Raw genomic sequence first — 17084 nt, 5'->3', positions numbered from 1 at the left:
ACCTTGTCAACAAATAGAAGAAAACTTGATCCAAGAGCATCAAAATGTGTTTTTATTGGTTTTCAACGGGGGACAAAAGGATATATTTTGTTGAATATTCAATCAAGAGAAATTTTTGTGTCTAGGGATGTTGTCTTTTATGAACATGTTTTTCCATACCAAAGGGTTCAAGATACTAGCAATGAAACTAACAATCCTGACGTTAATGATCAAATTTTGTTTGTTGAAGATCAGTTTGTCTTAAGTTAGCCATCACAAGCCATTCTTGCACCTTGTGATAATACACCTTGTGATAATGTAATGTTGAAAATAGCAGTGATAATAATTGTGAGTCACAAATTGAGGTTTCAGAAGAAGATTGTTCCCATATAGACCAAAACCTCAATGAAAATCATGATATAGAACAAAGTTCTGAATTAGATCCATCTGTCCGAATGAGCACAAGAATAAAAAAATCACCTGAGTATTTAAAGGATTATCATTGTAATCTTAATGTTTCCAGTACATCTTCAAGCGTTAAATATCCTTTGAATTTTGTTTTGTCTTATAACAATTTATCACCTTCTTACAAATCTTTTGTTATGTCTCTTTCTTCACATGTTGAGCCAAACACTTATTCTGAAGCTGTGAAACATGACTATTGGAGAAAAGCTATACAATGTGAGATATCTGCTTTAGAGTCAAATCAAACTTGGGAGACTGCTCTTCTGCCTCAGAACAAAGCTGCCATAGGTTGCAAATGGGTATTCAAAATAAAATATAAGGCTGATGGAACAATTGAAAGGTATAAAGCAAGGTTAGTGGCAAAGGGATATACACAAACATAAGGCATTGACTACCTCGATACTTTCTCTCCAGTAGCAAAGATGACCACCATAAGATACATTGCAGCATATCCAGTATTTCACGAGTGTACAAAACATATAGAAATAGATTGTCACGTGGTCAGAGAAAAATTAAAGAAGGGTCTCATCCATTTGCTTCCCATTTCCACCATAGAGCAACTGGCTGATATTTATACTAAAGCTTTAAGTCCTCGATCTTTTAAGAATATTTGTTCCAAGCTGGGTCTCATCAATATTTGCTCTCCAGCTTGTGATGGGGTATTAAAGGATACAGATACAAGAGTTACAGAAGGATCATAATATTAATTGGGTGTCTTTTCTAATTATCAGTTATTTCTCTTTATATAAGGAATAACCTTTATTTTATCTTTGTGTGATATGATTCTACTATTTAATATTGATTATTTCCTTCTTTAGTTAAACCCTAGAATGAGTGTACTACTTGTATATATTCAGACCATTTGTTTTGATTTGAATAATAAGAAAGAAGAGATATTCATTCTCATATCATTTTTCTTCAGTTTACTCTTTTGTTCCATTTTGTTCATCTCTGTTCTATTTTGTAATAATCTCTTCCTTCATTAATTATTGGTATGACGTTAAAACTTTCAAAAAATATACAAAATACTGAAAATAAGATATTTTTGTATTTTTTCTTTATTTTTTAAATATGAAAATAATGAAAAAAAATTATGATTAAAAGTGACTTAGTTATCATGCCTATTTACCACATATATAATAATTCATAATAGAAAATAATGTGGTTATCATAAATTATCCTAAAAAATAGCATAAAAGAGATAAAAAAATCCATAAAATATAATATAATTCGATTTAAGTTTTAATAAACTTCAATATACATTTACGACAAGATTGATTATCAAATAAAGATTATTACTTCAAGTTTTTTTTTAAGTGAAAGATCATTCCATGATAATTAAACACCCTCTCAATTGACAATTATAGGTTCTTATTTATACAAATATAGTTATCCTAACTAATTTCAATAAAAATGTGCATAATAACAAAAGACACATAGATAATGCTTCATGTTTCTTAGCTGAATTGTCAAAAATAACCACAACAAATGTGACTTACTAGGTGCAATTGAGAACTAGATGCAATATTGACACTAAATACCCCTAACATATTTGAACAAATTTTACATCAATCATCAAACTTTCATATGCATCCATTTATTACATCTCCATATAATAACTTCATTCATATTACATACACACATAACTTCATACATATTACATACACACAGCCACATAATATAAATTAAATTTCAACAACAATATCTAATAGAAAACAAATATATTTCGCTTGAATAAAAAACTCTCACTTAAATACTTATATTTACCAAATAGAAAAAGTTCATCACTTAAGCTATGAACTCACTGTTTAAGTAATACTTTATATCACTTCAATGTTAAAGATAATAACTTTAACTCGACTACTTCCTCAAATGAATATCCAACGTTTAAATGTTCAACTTCTAATGAAAAGAGAATCAATGTTGTATCCCATTGTTTGAACAACCAACCATTGCTTGAGTGAAATGATTATGAAGCCACAAAAATTTCATAATTTACTTCAAAATTATAATTATTTATTGATTGAGTGATTTTTTTTTATTGATTGAGTGATATGATTTATAAAGAGAAAAAAATTATCACCTAAAAAAACTTACTTCAAATGACAACTTAAATGATTAACATTATCAATTTTTAGCATTAATTGAGCAACCAACTTAACAAACAGATGAAAATAATAATAATAGTTTTTTTATCAGAAAATAATAATAATAATAATAATAATAATAATAATAATAATAATAATAATAATAATAATAATAATAGTAACAACAAGATAAATGTTGCACCAATAAAAAAAAACACCAATTTTAATACCTCTAATTTTAACCATCAAACTCAATTTGTTTTCTACTTAAAATGAAACTAGGATAAACCAAGTGGTTTCATCTTCAACAAATATAGTATTTCAAATTTGTAGAGTATTAATTCAACTTCGCAATGTTTAACCAATTTCATACATATTTGAATCAAAGTGATTTAACATAGGTAAGTTATTAGTTCCCTCATTTCGAAGTAGTTTGCATTTTAAGGAAAAAAACTGTAACATTTACAAGCTTTCCAACTTAGGTAGAAAAAACTCCAAAAATTAAGTTTATACCGTCAATATCTACGTTTGTTAAGATCACCTAAATATTATTATCCTTAGTTGACTTAGCTGAAGGGAATATAAAAATCACATAAAAAAAACAAAATAAATTATAGAGAAACAAAAAATTTGCCTAAATCAAAATTTTGATCGATATATTTTTATCTATTTTTCGTTAGATCGTTAACTATGTAATCATAAAAAGGACAACTGATTAGAACCATAACACAGAGTCTAAGCTTTAAAAAGACATAATTGATAAGAATGGAAACTAAATGATTTTAAATTTATTTATAAATATTTTCAAAATATATTTTTATTATTTATTTAATTTAAACTATATCTTTCAACCTCAACTAAACCGAATTTTAATGTTCCAAAAAAAAAAAAAAAATCTTAGTTTAAAATGTTATTTGTAAAATTAATTATATTAATTAATATTTATATCAGGCGAGACCGATCAATTTGAATACCTTCAAATTTTAATTTTAAAAAATAATACACTTATTTTCATACCTATTTTCATACGACTTATAATACATGGTTGAATTGACTCTCTTTAATGTGTTTGATACTATTTTGGTTGAATTGAATGTTAAGATCTTGTAGGAAGTTTGTTTCTTATAATTTTGAAGGACTTGATGTATTTGATCAATTCAAATACCTTAAAATTTTAATTTCTAAAAGTAATACACTTATTTTCATACCTATTTTTATACGGCTTACAATACATGGTTGAATTGACTCTCTTTAATGTATTTGATGTTATTTTAGTTGAATTGAATGTTAAGATATTGTAAGAGTTTTGTTTCTTATAATTTTGAAGGACTTGATGCTTGTATGAATTATTGGAAAAACTAATTTAAAATAATTCAATTGTTTAACAAGTTTTTTTTATAGTTAATGAGATTTTACATTTATATTTATGATCTATTAAAAATACTTTCATTATGCGGTCTTATTCATATGTCTCTATTCTATCAGCCTATTTTATGAGTCTGGATTGTCATCTCTATATAAAACTATATAATATATTTTTATTTTTGACAGCTGATAAAAAAATGAAAAGTCTCCTTGATATACATGTTATTGTGCATATATTAGGTCATTGAAAATTCGTTATCATTATAATAAATGTATTTAATGTTGAATGTTAAAGTATTCAATGCTAAAGATTTTCAGCTCGTAAGAAAGTTGCGTGTATAAAATAAACATGTATCCAGAAAAGTGTAATATTTTACATATTAGAATTATTAAATGTGTTTAAACGAACCTATACTTTTAATATATCGTTGTATTGTAATAATTTTTTTAAATCTGTTGATTCTATATTGTATTTATTTCTTAAGAAGGATATTATTATATATTTTTTACTTATTTACATCTCAATTTCGGCTTTACAATGCATTTAATCATTCGTTTTATTGGTTACATTATTTAGGCTCAATTTTTTTTTTAAATAAAAACTTTCATGTTAGGCATCACTATGTCACTTAAGATCTCAGCTAGGTTGACACATCAAGTAACAACAATCATTTACCATCATATGAAAAAAATATTATTAAACAAAAGAAAAAAGAAAGAAAATACAAAAATACGGGGACTAGACCAAAACTCATATGTTAACAAAAACGATACATAGGTAGACTATACCTATTCATAAAGAATTCTAAGAACAGACAAGGTGGAAGCCTATTATACCAAAGAAAAGATTCTCTATGAAAAAAATCCTAAATTAGCCAACTTATCAGCACACGCATTTCCTTCACGAAAAATATGAGTAACCGTAAACCTAATTTTCCCACAGTAATTAAGACAAGTATTTCATCGACTACGAAGCATCCAAGGAACATTTGTCCTAGCAGTAAACACAACACAAACCAAAGCAGAATCACATTCCAGCCAGACATTAGTAAGCCCCATCTAGGCTCAATTTCCTATTTAGCACCATTTACACTTTTATTTCCTAATCTAACACCATTTTGTTTTTATTTTTCTATCTAGCACTCTTTTATTTTTATTTTCCTATCTAGCACCCTTTTATTTTTTATTTCCCTATCTAGCACCATTTCAAAAATAAATAAATAAATAAATGATAAATTATTATTTTTTTGATAATTTTAATTTTGAATGCATTAAAAAATATATATTTTTAATGTTTAAAATAGTTAGAAATATAATTAATGAATAAAGAAATGAGTTTTTACAAAATAAAAATAAAAAAGTAATAAATTTAAAATGTTTAGTTTAATTTTTTTTTAAGAATGAAGAAAATAAAAAATTAAACCCTACAACAACATAAAAGTTGAATCTATAAACATAGTATTTATTTTTATTATTATTAATGATGTAATCATGTTAATTTCAAGTAAAAAATACATGACATAATTATAAAAAAACAAAGTCAATTAGTATTAATTAATAGTGGACACACAAATAATATTGAAGTATTTACCTTAAATGCAAAATCCAAAAAAAAAAAAACTAATGCAAATGTTATCCTTAATTCTTAAAAATGAGAAGAAAAAAAAATACAAAAATAAATAAGTCTAGAAAATAAAAACAACAACAATAAAATAAAATAAAAACAGAAATAAATAAAGAATGGCAGAAAAAAAAATAATAACTAAAAACATAAAAGATAAAATAAAGGCAAAACAAAATAAGATAAAGATAAAATATATAAAAAAAAAACCTATTAAGATAAATATAAGAGATATAAGATCATACTAAATAAGTATATGTTGATTATAAAAAGAAAAATAAATAAAAGATGGTCATTCATTTAATATTTTCTTCAATGGTACATTAAATAGTTTGTACGAAATGAAACATAATTAATGATGAGAAGTGCATAATCCAGAAATGTTGGAACAAGTTCTTTATGTGTGTCCTAGTGTTTGATAATATGAATATTTTTTTGTTCGATTGTGTTGTTCTCTTATGTCCATATCAGTCCCTATTCAACTTTGTTTTTTTATAATTATGTGTTGTATTTTTTACTTGAAATTAACATGATTACATCATCAATAATAATAAAAATAAATACTAATTTATGTTTATAGATTCAACTTTTATATTGTTGTAGAGTTTAATTTTTTTATTTTTTTCATTCTTAAAAAAATAATTTTTAAACTAAAAATTTTAAATTTATTATTATTATTTTTTTTTGTAAAAACTCATTTCTTTATTCATTAATTATATTTCTAACTATTTTAAACATTAAAAATATTTTTTTTAATGCATTCAAAATTAATTATTATTTTTTAATTTTTAATTTATTTTTGAAATTGTGCTAGATAGAAAAATAGAAAAATAAAAAAGTGTTATATAGAAAAATAAAAACAAAAGGGTGCTACGTAGAGAAATAAAAATAAAAGAATGCTATAGGTAAATAAAAGTGAAAATGATACTAGATAAAGAATTTATACTATGTAATGTGGTAGGAAGTATAAACAGATTTGAACAGGGTTATAGAAGAATGTAAGAAAGAGTTAAGTGCTATGTAGTACTAAAACACGACATATAGGAAATGAAATATAAATTTATATATTAAAATTATGAATTATATAAATTGATAATAAATATTTATATGTATTAATATGTTTTAATTTTTTTAGTGAAAAAATATTTTTTTTATGATTTTCGATTAAAAAGGTTTATTTTTTATTCTTATAATTATAATAAAAATTTATATAATAATATTTATTTTAAAAATTGTGTTAGATACATGAGAATCCTAAAAAGTGCGATAGCTTGAAACGTTAATTGTAGTATGATTGAAAAGAATGGATGCGAAAGAGCGTAATTAAGAGGGGTGTTTAAGAATAAAAGCGAGTTAAGAAATAGGAAGGGACCCACTAGAAATAAAAGCTCCCACACCTCTCTTCTTCTTCTCGGCGATAGTGTTCCTGTTTGCATGTGACCTCACTGACACTCTCTACTTTCACTGTCGGCGCTTTCAACGCACACATACCCTTCCTCTTCCCTCCAAACTTTGCTTTCAACTCTCACCCCGTGAATCCGCATTATAAATAACATCAACCTTTGACGGTTAACCACCATCGCACACTACAATGGCATTTTCCATTCCCAACCTTTTTCCACCTCTTCTGCTCCTTCTTCTCTCTCTCTCCGTTAATTCTGGCACCGCTCACGATTACCAGGACGCATTGTCCAAGGCAATCCTCTTCTTCGAGGGGCAACGATCCGGATTCTTGCCGCAGGACCAGAGAATGCAGTGGCGCGCCAATTCGGGTCTCGGCGACGGCTGGACCTACAACCTCGACCTCACCGGCGGCTACTACGACGCCGGCGACAACGTCAAGTTCGGGTTTCCGATGGCCTTCACCACCACAATGCTCTCCTGGAGTGTTATCGAATTTGGAGACATGATGCCTCCCAACGAGCACAGAAACGCGCTGGTGGCAATCCGTTGGGCTACCGATTATTTGCTCAAAACCGTTTCTCAGCCCAACCGCATTTTCGTTCAGGTAACTAACTAAATCAACAACTCACATAACCAACATTACTCTTCACTTCATTTCCCCCAACATTTTATGCCAATGGCTGTTTCGTAAATTCTCCTACCTCATAATGGGTCCATGGATCACGGGCTCAAGTTATGAATGGATGCCCTTTCCATCTCCTTGTTTTTTACATATATTTTACTTACTTCATATAATCCATATTTTATTTTAGCAAGTGTCAGTTTTTGTTATTTCTTGCTACACTAGCTTGAATGGTAAATCAATGACCTCTTCAAATTTACATTTCTCTTAATTTATTGAATAATATATGTATAATAAAACTTACATGAGAAAAATATTTTTATTTCTATCTGCTTATTTCAGTTGATTCTGTAATCATGGACGATGGCTTGGCTTTTTGTTTTGTTTGTTTACTTATAATCGAAGAATAAATCAAATCTACCACCCGCTATGGTCCTCTGAAGTGGAAAAAACTATTTTACTATAAAATTTTTGAATAGTTAGTTTTCTATTTTAACAGTTATGAATACACCGCGTCTCTAGATAAAATTAGTAAAGTTCAGCACTACGATTCAAAATGTGTTGTTTTCATCATACATAAAAGACATTGTTTTACATGAAGTAAAATTTATGTTGATTTTTCGTAATCTAATGGTGTGTTTGGGTGGGTGTGGGTGAAGTTAATGTAAGAACTTTTCGTGGTGTCTGTATCGTTTTTATTTTCTCACGTAGAATACGCGAGTGTAGGTGACATAAAATGAAATTGAATAACTAAAATTAAAAAGTAGGTGTATTATTTTCTAATTATTTGTTTGTCTTTTTGGTGATGCACGAGTGGACCGTTTTTCGAAGTCCGTGAGTTTCACGGCTTACGGCTTATCAACTGTCCTCTACTGATTTCATAACGCCAAATTTAATTTATTTATTAATTTTCCCCCGAAAGAATATGCATTACCAACGCGCCAAGGATGGCAGTGTGTTCAATTCCCTGTGAATTTAACGAGTAACTAAAATTAAAGAATAACTAATGATAATTAACAATGTGTGAATGTATGGTGTAGGTGGGTGATCCAATCTCTGACCACAGCTGTTGGGAAAGACCCGAGGACATGGACACAAGCAGGACTGTGTATGCTGTTGATGCACCGAACCCAGCTTCAGATGTGGCTGGTGAAACTGCTGCGGCACTGGCTGCTTCATCCATGGCTTTTCGTTCATCGGATCCTGCTTATTCAGAGACTTTGCTACGAAATGCTGTCAAGGCTTTTCAACTTGCAGATAACTATAGGGGTGCCTACAGTGACAATGCTAATGTTAGGGATGGTGTCTGCCCATATTATTGTGACTTCGATGGATATCAGGTAATTAATTCACTTGTGACTTTCAACAGGGGATTGCCTTTTCCTTTTAGATGCAATGAACCATAATAATAGTATTGTTTGCAAGTTTCAGTCCACGAGACATTGAAAAGGATTAATGGACAATTCACATATATTTATCTACACAGCACTGGCAAAAATATCGAGACAAATAAAAACGATGCCATCCTGCAAAATTCAACAATTTCATGTTCATTCATGGGTCTTAGCGTTAGGGGAAAAACTATACTAACTTAAAAACTAAAATCTGTTTAAACTTTATTTAATAACAAAATTACTTGTTTGCTTTGATCTAATTTATTCGCATAACATGGGTCACGAGAATCTTTGGGACGACCTCAAAGGGACATGTGACCAATTTTTAGCCAGCATCAAACTATATTGGACAAATATTATACCATTTGTAAGCAATATGTACTATGTAATTACTATATATATGTATGTGTTTGATAGAATTGACATTGTGACAATTTGAGTGATTGGAATCACTTGGATTTTGACATGTCAGTTGTGATTTACTTAACACGAACAGGACGAATTGCTATGGGGAGCCGCATGGCTAAGGAGGGCCACTGAAGACGACAATTTCCTGAACTACATTCAAAGCAATGGCAAAACGCTAGGTGCTGAAGAAAATATAAATGAGTTCGGTTGGGACAACAAGCATGCTGGCCTTAATGTTCTTGTCTCCAAGGTTAGTCAGTCTCCCATTTACCCTTGCAATGAATACAATCAGTCTTTGAATGACACAAGTTATAAATTGTGACAAGTACTCGTATATATACCATTCACATAATTCTCTCATGCAAATAGTTAAAGGGGCTATGCATATATCTCTTCACTAACAAAACTTCCCATTTTTAGGAAGTTCTAGAAGGCAAGGTGTTATCTCTTGATTCCTACAAGACTTCGGCAGAGAGCTTTCTGTGCACACTGATACCCGAAACTTCAAGCTCACATATAGAGTACACTCCCGGTGGACTCATATACAGGCCAGGGGGTAGCAACTTGCAGCATGCAACTTCAATTGCTTTCCTTGAATTGGTTTACGCTAATTACCTATCACGCACTTCACAAACCATCAATTGTGGGAACATCTATGTTAATGCACAAACACTTCGCCAGCGTGCTAAGAAGCAAGTTGATTACATTTTGGGTGATAACCCAATGGGTATGTCGTACATGGTTGGCTATGGCAACAAATATCCACAGCGTATTCACCATCGTGGCTCCTCTTTACCCTCCATCAAGGACCATCCTCAAGTCATTGCCTGCAAAGAAGGCTCAATCTACTTCAACTCGTCCAATCCTAATCCTAATGTTCTCGTGGGAGCCATTGTGGGAGGACCCGGAGAAGATGATTTGTATGGGGATGATAGGGCTGATTTTAGGAAGTCCGAACCAACCACATACATTAATGCACCATTTGTTGGGATTTTAGCATACTTTGTTGCTAATCCCAATCCTTGATTGGGTACATATCCAACTTACTTACCTTTTGTAAATAAAAAAAATATATACAGAAAAGATGTCTCTCATCTTGAGAAAAAAGAGTGAAGAGGCTTGCTTTGTGTTGGATACATAGGAGGAATGTTACACAATTTCAAGTCCCAGAAGGTGTTCGTGACTTTTTCACTGGGAAGGATGAAGAGCAACAAGCTCAATTACTACAACGTGTTTTTTTTTCTTATTTCTTGCTTTTGCCAAGAAATATGAGTGATATTGTCATACTTTGGATTTTTCTTTCTTTCCTTTTTTTTCTCAGCACATCACAGTGTATGGGTTTATGATTCCTGATCATGATTATTTGGAAAATCATGTGTCTGCTGCATTTACAGTGATGCGTGACTTGATTTTTGATTGACTTATATTTCTATTTTGGGGGTAGATATCCCAATTAATTACAGTAGATACATTTATACCAATAATTACTTTTAATATAATATTTAAGATATATAAATGGGATCATAATTTTTATCATAAATTATTCGATTATAAAATCTATTTATATTTTATAATAATTATTTAATGTTTTAATAAAAAAATTTATAAATAGGTGATATTCTTCCCAAACTACAAACAAAACCATATATTATTATTATCTTATACTTCAAATATTCTTACTACTCAGAAACCCTCAATAAAAACCTCTCCACTAAAAATCATAATAAGAGGCTAAATTCGAGGACTTTCATACCTTCACGGTCAACTTAATGGGACCAACTTCCCAAAAATAGAAATGACCAAATTTAAAGAAGTACAATAATGAAAATAAATTTGGAGAAGTACAATGAAAATGGAAGACGTGATGAGAACCAACACCAAGTTTGATAAAAACAATTACAGAGATTAAAAATATATTTTAAAAAACTATAAATACATTAAATATGGTTGCAGGTCTAAAACAAGAGTTTGAAGCGTGGACATGACCAAGAATGAAGTCCAATATTTTATATTTAGGGTCGTATATTCATATATATGTATTTAGATTTAGAAAATAACTTTTAGGATATATAATTTGGAATATATTAATGTATTTTAGATTGTGGATGGTAAAATTTGGTAATATATTTTGGAATGTATATTTTGAAATATATTTTTGAATTAAAAATACATATTTCCAAATATACAATTGGAATGTATTAACAATGCTGAGAACAATGTCCTGTTCGAGGGTATTCTCCTCAAGCCTAGCATGGTTACTCCAGGAGCTGAGTCCAAGGATAAGGCCACTCCTCAGCAAGTTTCTGACTACACCCTCAAGCTCCTTCACAGGAGAATCCCACCTGCAGTCCCTGGAATCATGGTAAGTGCTTAAAAAAGGCACTCTTCCAACCTCCATGAATGTTTATGTTATGTCATTGCAAACCTCACCTCATTAAATCAGTTTTATAGGATTGACTTAGGCTTAAAGTACACTTCGTAATATAGTATCAGAGGAGTCATTTCGAGCCTATCATAGCGAGTGTTTGTGTTAGGTCTATAGTGTCATCTGCTATTGGCCGCTATCGGATCACCCATAATATATAGTCTCATGCACGAGTTGGTAGCCTCGACGTGAGGGGTGTGTTGGAGATCACACATTGACTATAGATTATAGTTTTTTATAATATATAAGTGGGTGCAATCCTCACCTCATTGAGTCGATTGAGTCGGTTTTATAGGATTAAGTTAGGTTTAAAGTTCATTTCGTAATAGTGACTCAAAACAAAAAGTTGTGTTGCCTTGAATTGTGCAGTTTTTGTCCGGTGGACAGTCTGAGGTTGAAGCGACCTTGAACTTGAATGCGATGAACCAGTCTCCAAATCCATGGCACGTGTCCTTCTCCTATGCCAGAGCCCTTCAAAACACCTGCTTGAAGACATGGGAAGGGCGGCCAGAGAACGTGAAAGCAGCACAAGACGCGCTTCTTTTCCGTGCCAAGTCCAACTCTCTCGCTCAGCTTGGAAAGTACACTGGAGAGGGTGAATCTGAGGAAGCCACAGAGGGGATGTTCGTCAAAGGCTACTCCTACTAAGATGCTGCCTGCACTCAATTCAATCCATGTGATACACATGTTCCAGTAACCCAAGGTGTTTGTTGGAGGATGGAACATTAATCTCTCTAAACTGTGCTGTAGTTTTTATGGTCTTGGACACTATTTTTATTCATAATCATTACTTGAACCTTTTCAACTTAATGAATGAACTTCTTGCCGACTAAATTCGAATCTTGTACTTCAACCCGTATATGTAGAACAAGAGTTTTCTTTCTCCAACTCTGTAACTTCTTCTTGCAACTTTATTGAAAAGTCACATTTACTCTTAATCAAACTAAAATTAAGCCTGACTCTATCACCCTCCATTATTTTGACAATATTTTTAATTCTTACAGTTAAAAAGTTATTTCTAAATCTAAATCACATTCCAATTATATTTTAAAGTAATTTTTAAAATTAGAAAATGAATTTTGAATTTTGAATTTTATAATTTAAAAATTATTTATGAATTTAGAAATCAATTTTTTTTATTGTGAATTCTATAATATAATTTGAAAATATTTTCAAATTTATAAAGTGGATTCAAAATTGTAGAATTTGATTTCAATTATACAATTTAAATATTATTTTTAAATTAAAAAATAACTTTTGAATTATAAAATTCAGAATTATTTTTAAATTCTACAATTTAAATGTCATTTTATATTCTAAATTTTATTATTCCAGAAGGGATCCTACATTTTGGAAACAAAAAAACAAACGCTGTAGCTCACCTTCTCACCACAAAACCAACAATACAAACCACCACCGCAACTCTTATAGTGTGTTTGGATTGGGAAAGAAATTAAGATTTGAGAGAATGAATTTTGAGTGATTTGAGATAAAAGTGAGATTATTTGGATTGGGATAGATTAGAGTAAATTTGTGAAGAAAGTTTATTGAATTTTGCGAGTGATGTGATAGTTGTGTGAAAATTTTTAAATTTTTAAAAGGTCTAAAATGTATATTATAAATTAATTTTATTTTTATTATTATTTATTTTTATCGTTATTAATTATTATTTTTAATTATATTTATTATTTCATAAATTAATTATTAATATTTTTATTTTAATTATCATTTTATATATTTATTAATATTTTTATTATTATTATTATTTATATTATGTGAAGAAAGAACCTGATTCGTGAGTTCAAAAGCACATTCTTTGCAATTCTTGGCATATATGTAAAAAAAAGAACATTAATACAATTCTGTCTCAATTTTTATATTTTTTTATTTCTTGATTCGTGTGTTTTTAGTACATTCTTTCGCCTTCTAAAATTTCGTTGTTAGATACAAACAAACCATTAATGAAACTATCAAATACTACAACCTTCCTTGTAAAACACCACACCACTAACCATATTCACCTTCAACAAACCTAAAAATATTTGAAGAATAGTACTTTTGGAATTACAATAATTATGAAGGTGTAGAAAGAAATTATACTCTTGACCAATAATCTTCGAGCGAAATTAAACTCGGTAACCCAAACACAACTTAAAAAAAAAATTATTAAATGTGCTACAAGATCGACTTCAACATAATTGAGAAAAAAAATCACACAATTAAAAAAAACAAAATTAAAAACATCTTTGTAACACAACTTAAAAAAAAAAAATCAAATCACATTTCGTGCGCACGACTATGAAATAAAAAAATATTGATATGAAGTGATTATTTCATTTTAAAGTAATTTTTGCAAACAAAATTTATCCAATTGTATAATCTCTTAAAAATTTACTCATATGTGGAAATTACGGTAGTTATATAAAAGAAACTGAATCAGAAGGGATCAATGTACCCCTCTTATGTACTGTACTAGATTTTTAACTCGGGCACTGCTCAATTGGTATAGATTTTGGAAAAAAATAAGTAATAACTAATCATAAACATTTATGTTAAAAAATATTCATCATAAAAGATCAGTAACTTGATTATAAATGATGAATAAAAATGCAGGTTTTTACACAGAAAAAAGATTTGGGTGAAGAACACATTAAATCATGCTACCACGCAGGTTTATCATATAATTCTATTGCTTTCAAATATTGTCAAAAATTTCAGTGTAAACAACATTTTTTGTCCTGTTTGTTACATTTTCATCTTAATTAAGAATAAGAATTTTCAACCCTTTTTTCCTTGTAACTCTAGAAATAGCAACATACAACTGTCCATGAGTGAAAACTAGACGTGGAAGATATAAACCAACTTTGCTCAATGATTGACCTTGACTTTTATTGATTGTCATTGCAAAACATAAAGCTACTGAAAATTGTCTTCTCTAGAATTTAAATGGTATACCGGTATCTAAAGGAATCAATTTCCTGTAGATCTAACTGCAACAGACAATGTTCTCCACATGAAAGTTTTGCCAGTTCCACCATAACCATATAAAAAGAAGAAACCACTTTTTTCATAAACAACTGATGAAATGATCTCTTCATAAACATTTAATTGCTCAATAGTGAGACATTTCAGCAATGACAAATACTCTCTTTCCATTTCATCTTTGTTATAATTAAGTTAATCCATAATAAACTTATTTTGAAACAAACATGAAACAAAAGGACCAAGTTGAGGCAAACAAACAAACTCTTGTAATGAGCGCCCATTAATAACTCTTGTATTTTTAATTGGCAAAGATCATGTAGTTGCTTCTCCTCGAACTGAAGACCAAACATTATTTTTCAAAATATGCATCACTTTCATAATTTATAGTGAAAATATGTAATTAATTATAGCATTTTAGAAATTCAATAACTACCAACCGTAAGTCTTTTCTTTTCTGGTATAAGATTTCGTCTAACATTAATTTCCAAGAAGCTTTCCAAACCACTTTCAGTTTGGACATTATGTTAATGAACAATAATGAAACAAACAGTCGCCTGAGTTCATGACTAGAAGCTAATTCACTTGCTTCTTTTATTGCATTAATGAATTCTTTGTCATCTTTCAATACTTCTAGTGCATAGCAAGCTTCTTCATATGTATTGAATGTTTGTTTGTTTACTGTCCTTATGTTAGCATAGTCAACACAACCCTTCTGAATATTCAACAATATCCTCATGTAATAATGTTCTCCACATCCAGGTGGTACATGGGTTAGTCTACCAATGTTGTAACCTTGCTTCCTCAGTTTCCATTGTCTCTGTTGAGCAATCCATACAAACTTGCTTGAAAATTCAGCATATGTCAAGTTCCTTTCATCAACATATTTTTTGTTTACCTCAAACCAAGCTAGAAACATGGTCTACATAGATTCATTATTTTGCAACAATTCATGAAGATTATCATCATCTTTAAAAAAATTGGTTGTTTCTTTGGCAAATGAAATGATAACCTTTGTACAGCTGGCCATCTATGATGTATATCAAAACCAAAAGTTCGCCAAACAGCTTCACCAATCATAATAATCCTTGATTTTGTGAACATTCGTTTTTTCTCTATCTTTTGTAGTACCATTGCTAATTTTCACCGTAGCCCTATGAAGACCTTTATTGACATATTTGAAAAGATATTTGATAGAATTTGACTTATTGCAATATTATGTATTCACATGTGCTTCATACCTCATAAGAAGATGGGGACTATATGGAACAACATTTTTGTTATCCATTTGGATACCATTTTTTTCCACAAAAAATCCAGTATTGCGACGTTTATATATTGGATATCCATCTTCATCAATAGTAGTTACAATTGTAAACTTTTTCGCAAAGAATTTTGAACATTTACCTTGTTTCATGCATGGTGAATTCAATTTAGCGACTCCACATGGTCCATGTATCATGTAACTTGTAACAACTTTGAACAATTTCGGATACAGATTTGGGTGAGGTAATTCAGTAGATATGACATTGTCAATGTCTGTTGCATTATGCATCTTGTTTGATCCATCCAACCATAATAGTATACAAGCATGTGGTAAACCTCTTTTTTGAAATTCTATGGTGTACATGCCTGAAACAAAGGAAGAGAGTATGCCAAATTAATTATGGGAGTTTCATACTGTTAACACTTAACTATAAATATATAATGTAATAACCTACAATTGTTTGACCAAAAAAGTTATTCTTCTTGAAATTTGTCGTCATTTCATCAAGTTTGACTTTGAAGACTCTGCAAACAATATCAAGTCTATCTGACCTAAATCCTTTTGGACCAAGAACATCACGAACTTCAGGCCAATTGACATTGCATGTTATTGTTATGAACAAATCAGGATAACTAAATCTTTTACAAATGGCCATAGCATCTTGACAATTGTTGAACATGTAACGCATTCCACCAGTAAAAGATGAAGGCAAAACAATCCTTCTACCAACACAAGAAGGACCAGTTTCTCACCTATTAATTGCTTCTTGTAGGCCATTCAAAATTTCAGATCGAATTAATTTCTGATTTGACCTGATGAAAGACAAACGTTGTGCTTCAATCATGGTATAACAATCCACCACAAATTGTTGAAACAACCTACGTGCATAAACAGATGAACAGTGAATAGAATGAGATGAACGGATAAACACAAAAAAAACATAAGAAAATGAAAGTAAAAACAAAAAACAAAAAAAACATATAGTAGATGAAAGGAAAAATGAAAGTTTGTGCTACGAAACCCAGACACAGGAAAAAAATAGATAGCAAATGAAAGGAAAAATGA

General features: G+C 29.9%; 3 protein-coding genes across 3 annotated transcripts; 2 read left to right on the top strand and 1 right to left on the bottom strand.

Annotated features, from left to right (window-relative positions):
• Positions 1-6842: 6842 nt before the first annotated feature.
• LOC137822071 (endoglucanase 24-like) lies at positions 6843-10769 on the top strand. Its single transcript, XM_068626974.1, has 4 exons — positions 6843-7525; positions 8584-8883; positions 9434-9595; positions 9766-10769. The coding sequence occupies exons 1-4, from the start codon at positions 7109-7111 to the stop codon at positions 10369-10371; spliced, it is 1485 nt and encodes a 494-aa protein (XP_068483075.1). The 5' UTR covers positions 6843-7108; the 3' UTR covers positions 10372-10769.
• A 780-nt stretch (positions 10770-11549) lies between these two features.
• LOC137821982 (fructose-bisphosphate aldolase, chloroplastic-like) lies at positions 11550-12604 on the top strand. The gene is made up of 2 exons (XM_068626810.1): positions 11550-11707; positions 12140-12604. The coding sequence occupies exons 1-2, from the start codon at positions 11597-11599 to the stop codon at positions 12416-12418; spliced, it is 390 nt and encodes a 129-aa protein (XP_068482911.1). The 5' UTR covers positions 11550-11596; the 3' UTR covers positions 12419-12604.
• A 2136-nt stretch (positions 12605-14740) lies between these two features.
• LOC137820554 (uncharacterized) lies at positions 14741-16707 on the bottom strand. Its single transcript, XM_068624696.1, has 5 exons — positions 16470-16707; positions 15994-16384; positions 15773-15782; positions 15338-15674; positions 14741-14862 (listed from the first exon to the last, which is right to left on the bottom strand). The coding sequence occupies exons 1-5, from the start codon at positions 16705-16707 to the stop codon at positions 14741-14743; spliced, it is 1098 nt and encodes a 365-aa protein (XP_068480797.1).
• Between the last annotated feature and the right edge of the window lie 377 nt (positions 16708-17084).

The sequence above is a fragment of the Phaseolus vulgaris genome, chromosome 9 (assembly GCF_000499845.2).
Source record: "Phaseolus vulgaris cultivar G19833 chromosome 9, P. vulgaris v2.0, whole genome shotgun sequence".
In the NCBI taxonomy this organism is placed as follows: Eukaryota; Viridiplantae; Streptophyta; class Magnoliopsida; order Fabales; family Fabaceae; genus Phaseolus; species Phaseolus vulgaris.
The sequence above is the reverse complement of the archived record's forward strand: the minus strand, read 5'-3'. Positions and strand labels throughout refer to the sequence as shown.

Excerpts from the sequence above, each read along its gene's own strand:
- LOC137822071 (XM_068626974.1), top strand. The coding sequence starts at position 7,109 with ATGGCATTTTCCATTCCCAACCTTTTTCCACCTCTTCTGCTCCTTCTT. Across the intron at positions 8,884-9,433 it reads GTGACTTCGATGGATATCAG|GACGAATTGCTATGGGGAGC; the intron begins GTAATTAATTCA and ends TAACACGAACAG. Across the intron at positions 9,596-9,765 it reads TTAATGTTCTTGTCTCCAAG|GAAGTTCTAGAAGGCAAGGT; the intron begins GTTAGTCAGTCT and ends TCCCATTTTTAG.
- LOC137821982 (XM_068626810.1), top strand. The coding sequence starts at position 11,597 with ATGGTTACTCCAGGAGCTGAGTCCAAGGATAAGGCCACTCCTCAGCAA. Across the intron at positions 11,708-12,139 it reads CTGCAGTCCCTGGAATCATG|TTTTTGTCCGGTGGACAGTC; the intron begins GTAAGTGCTTAA and ends TGAATTGTGCAG.
- LOC137820554 (XM_068624696.1), bottom strand. The coding sequence starts at position 16,707 with ATGCGTTACATGTTCAACAATTGTCAAGATGCTATGGCCATTTGTAAA. Across the intron at positions 16,385-16,469 it reads TTTTGGTCAAACAATTGTAG|GCATGTACACCATAGAATTT; the intron begins GTTATTACATTA and ends CCTTTGTTTCAG. Across the intron at positions 14,863-15,337 it reads TAATGCAATAAAAGAAGCAA|AGATCATTTCATCAGTTGTT; the intron begins GTGAATTAGCTT and ends ATGTTTATGAAG.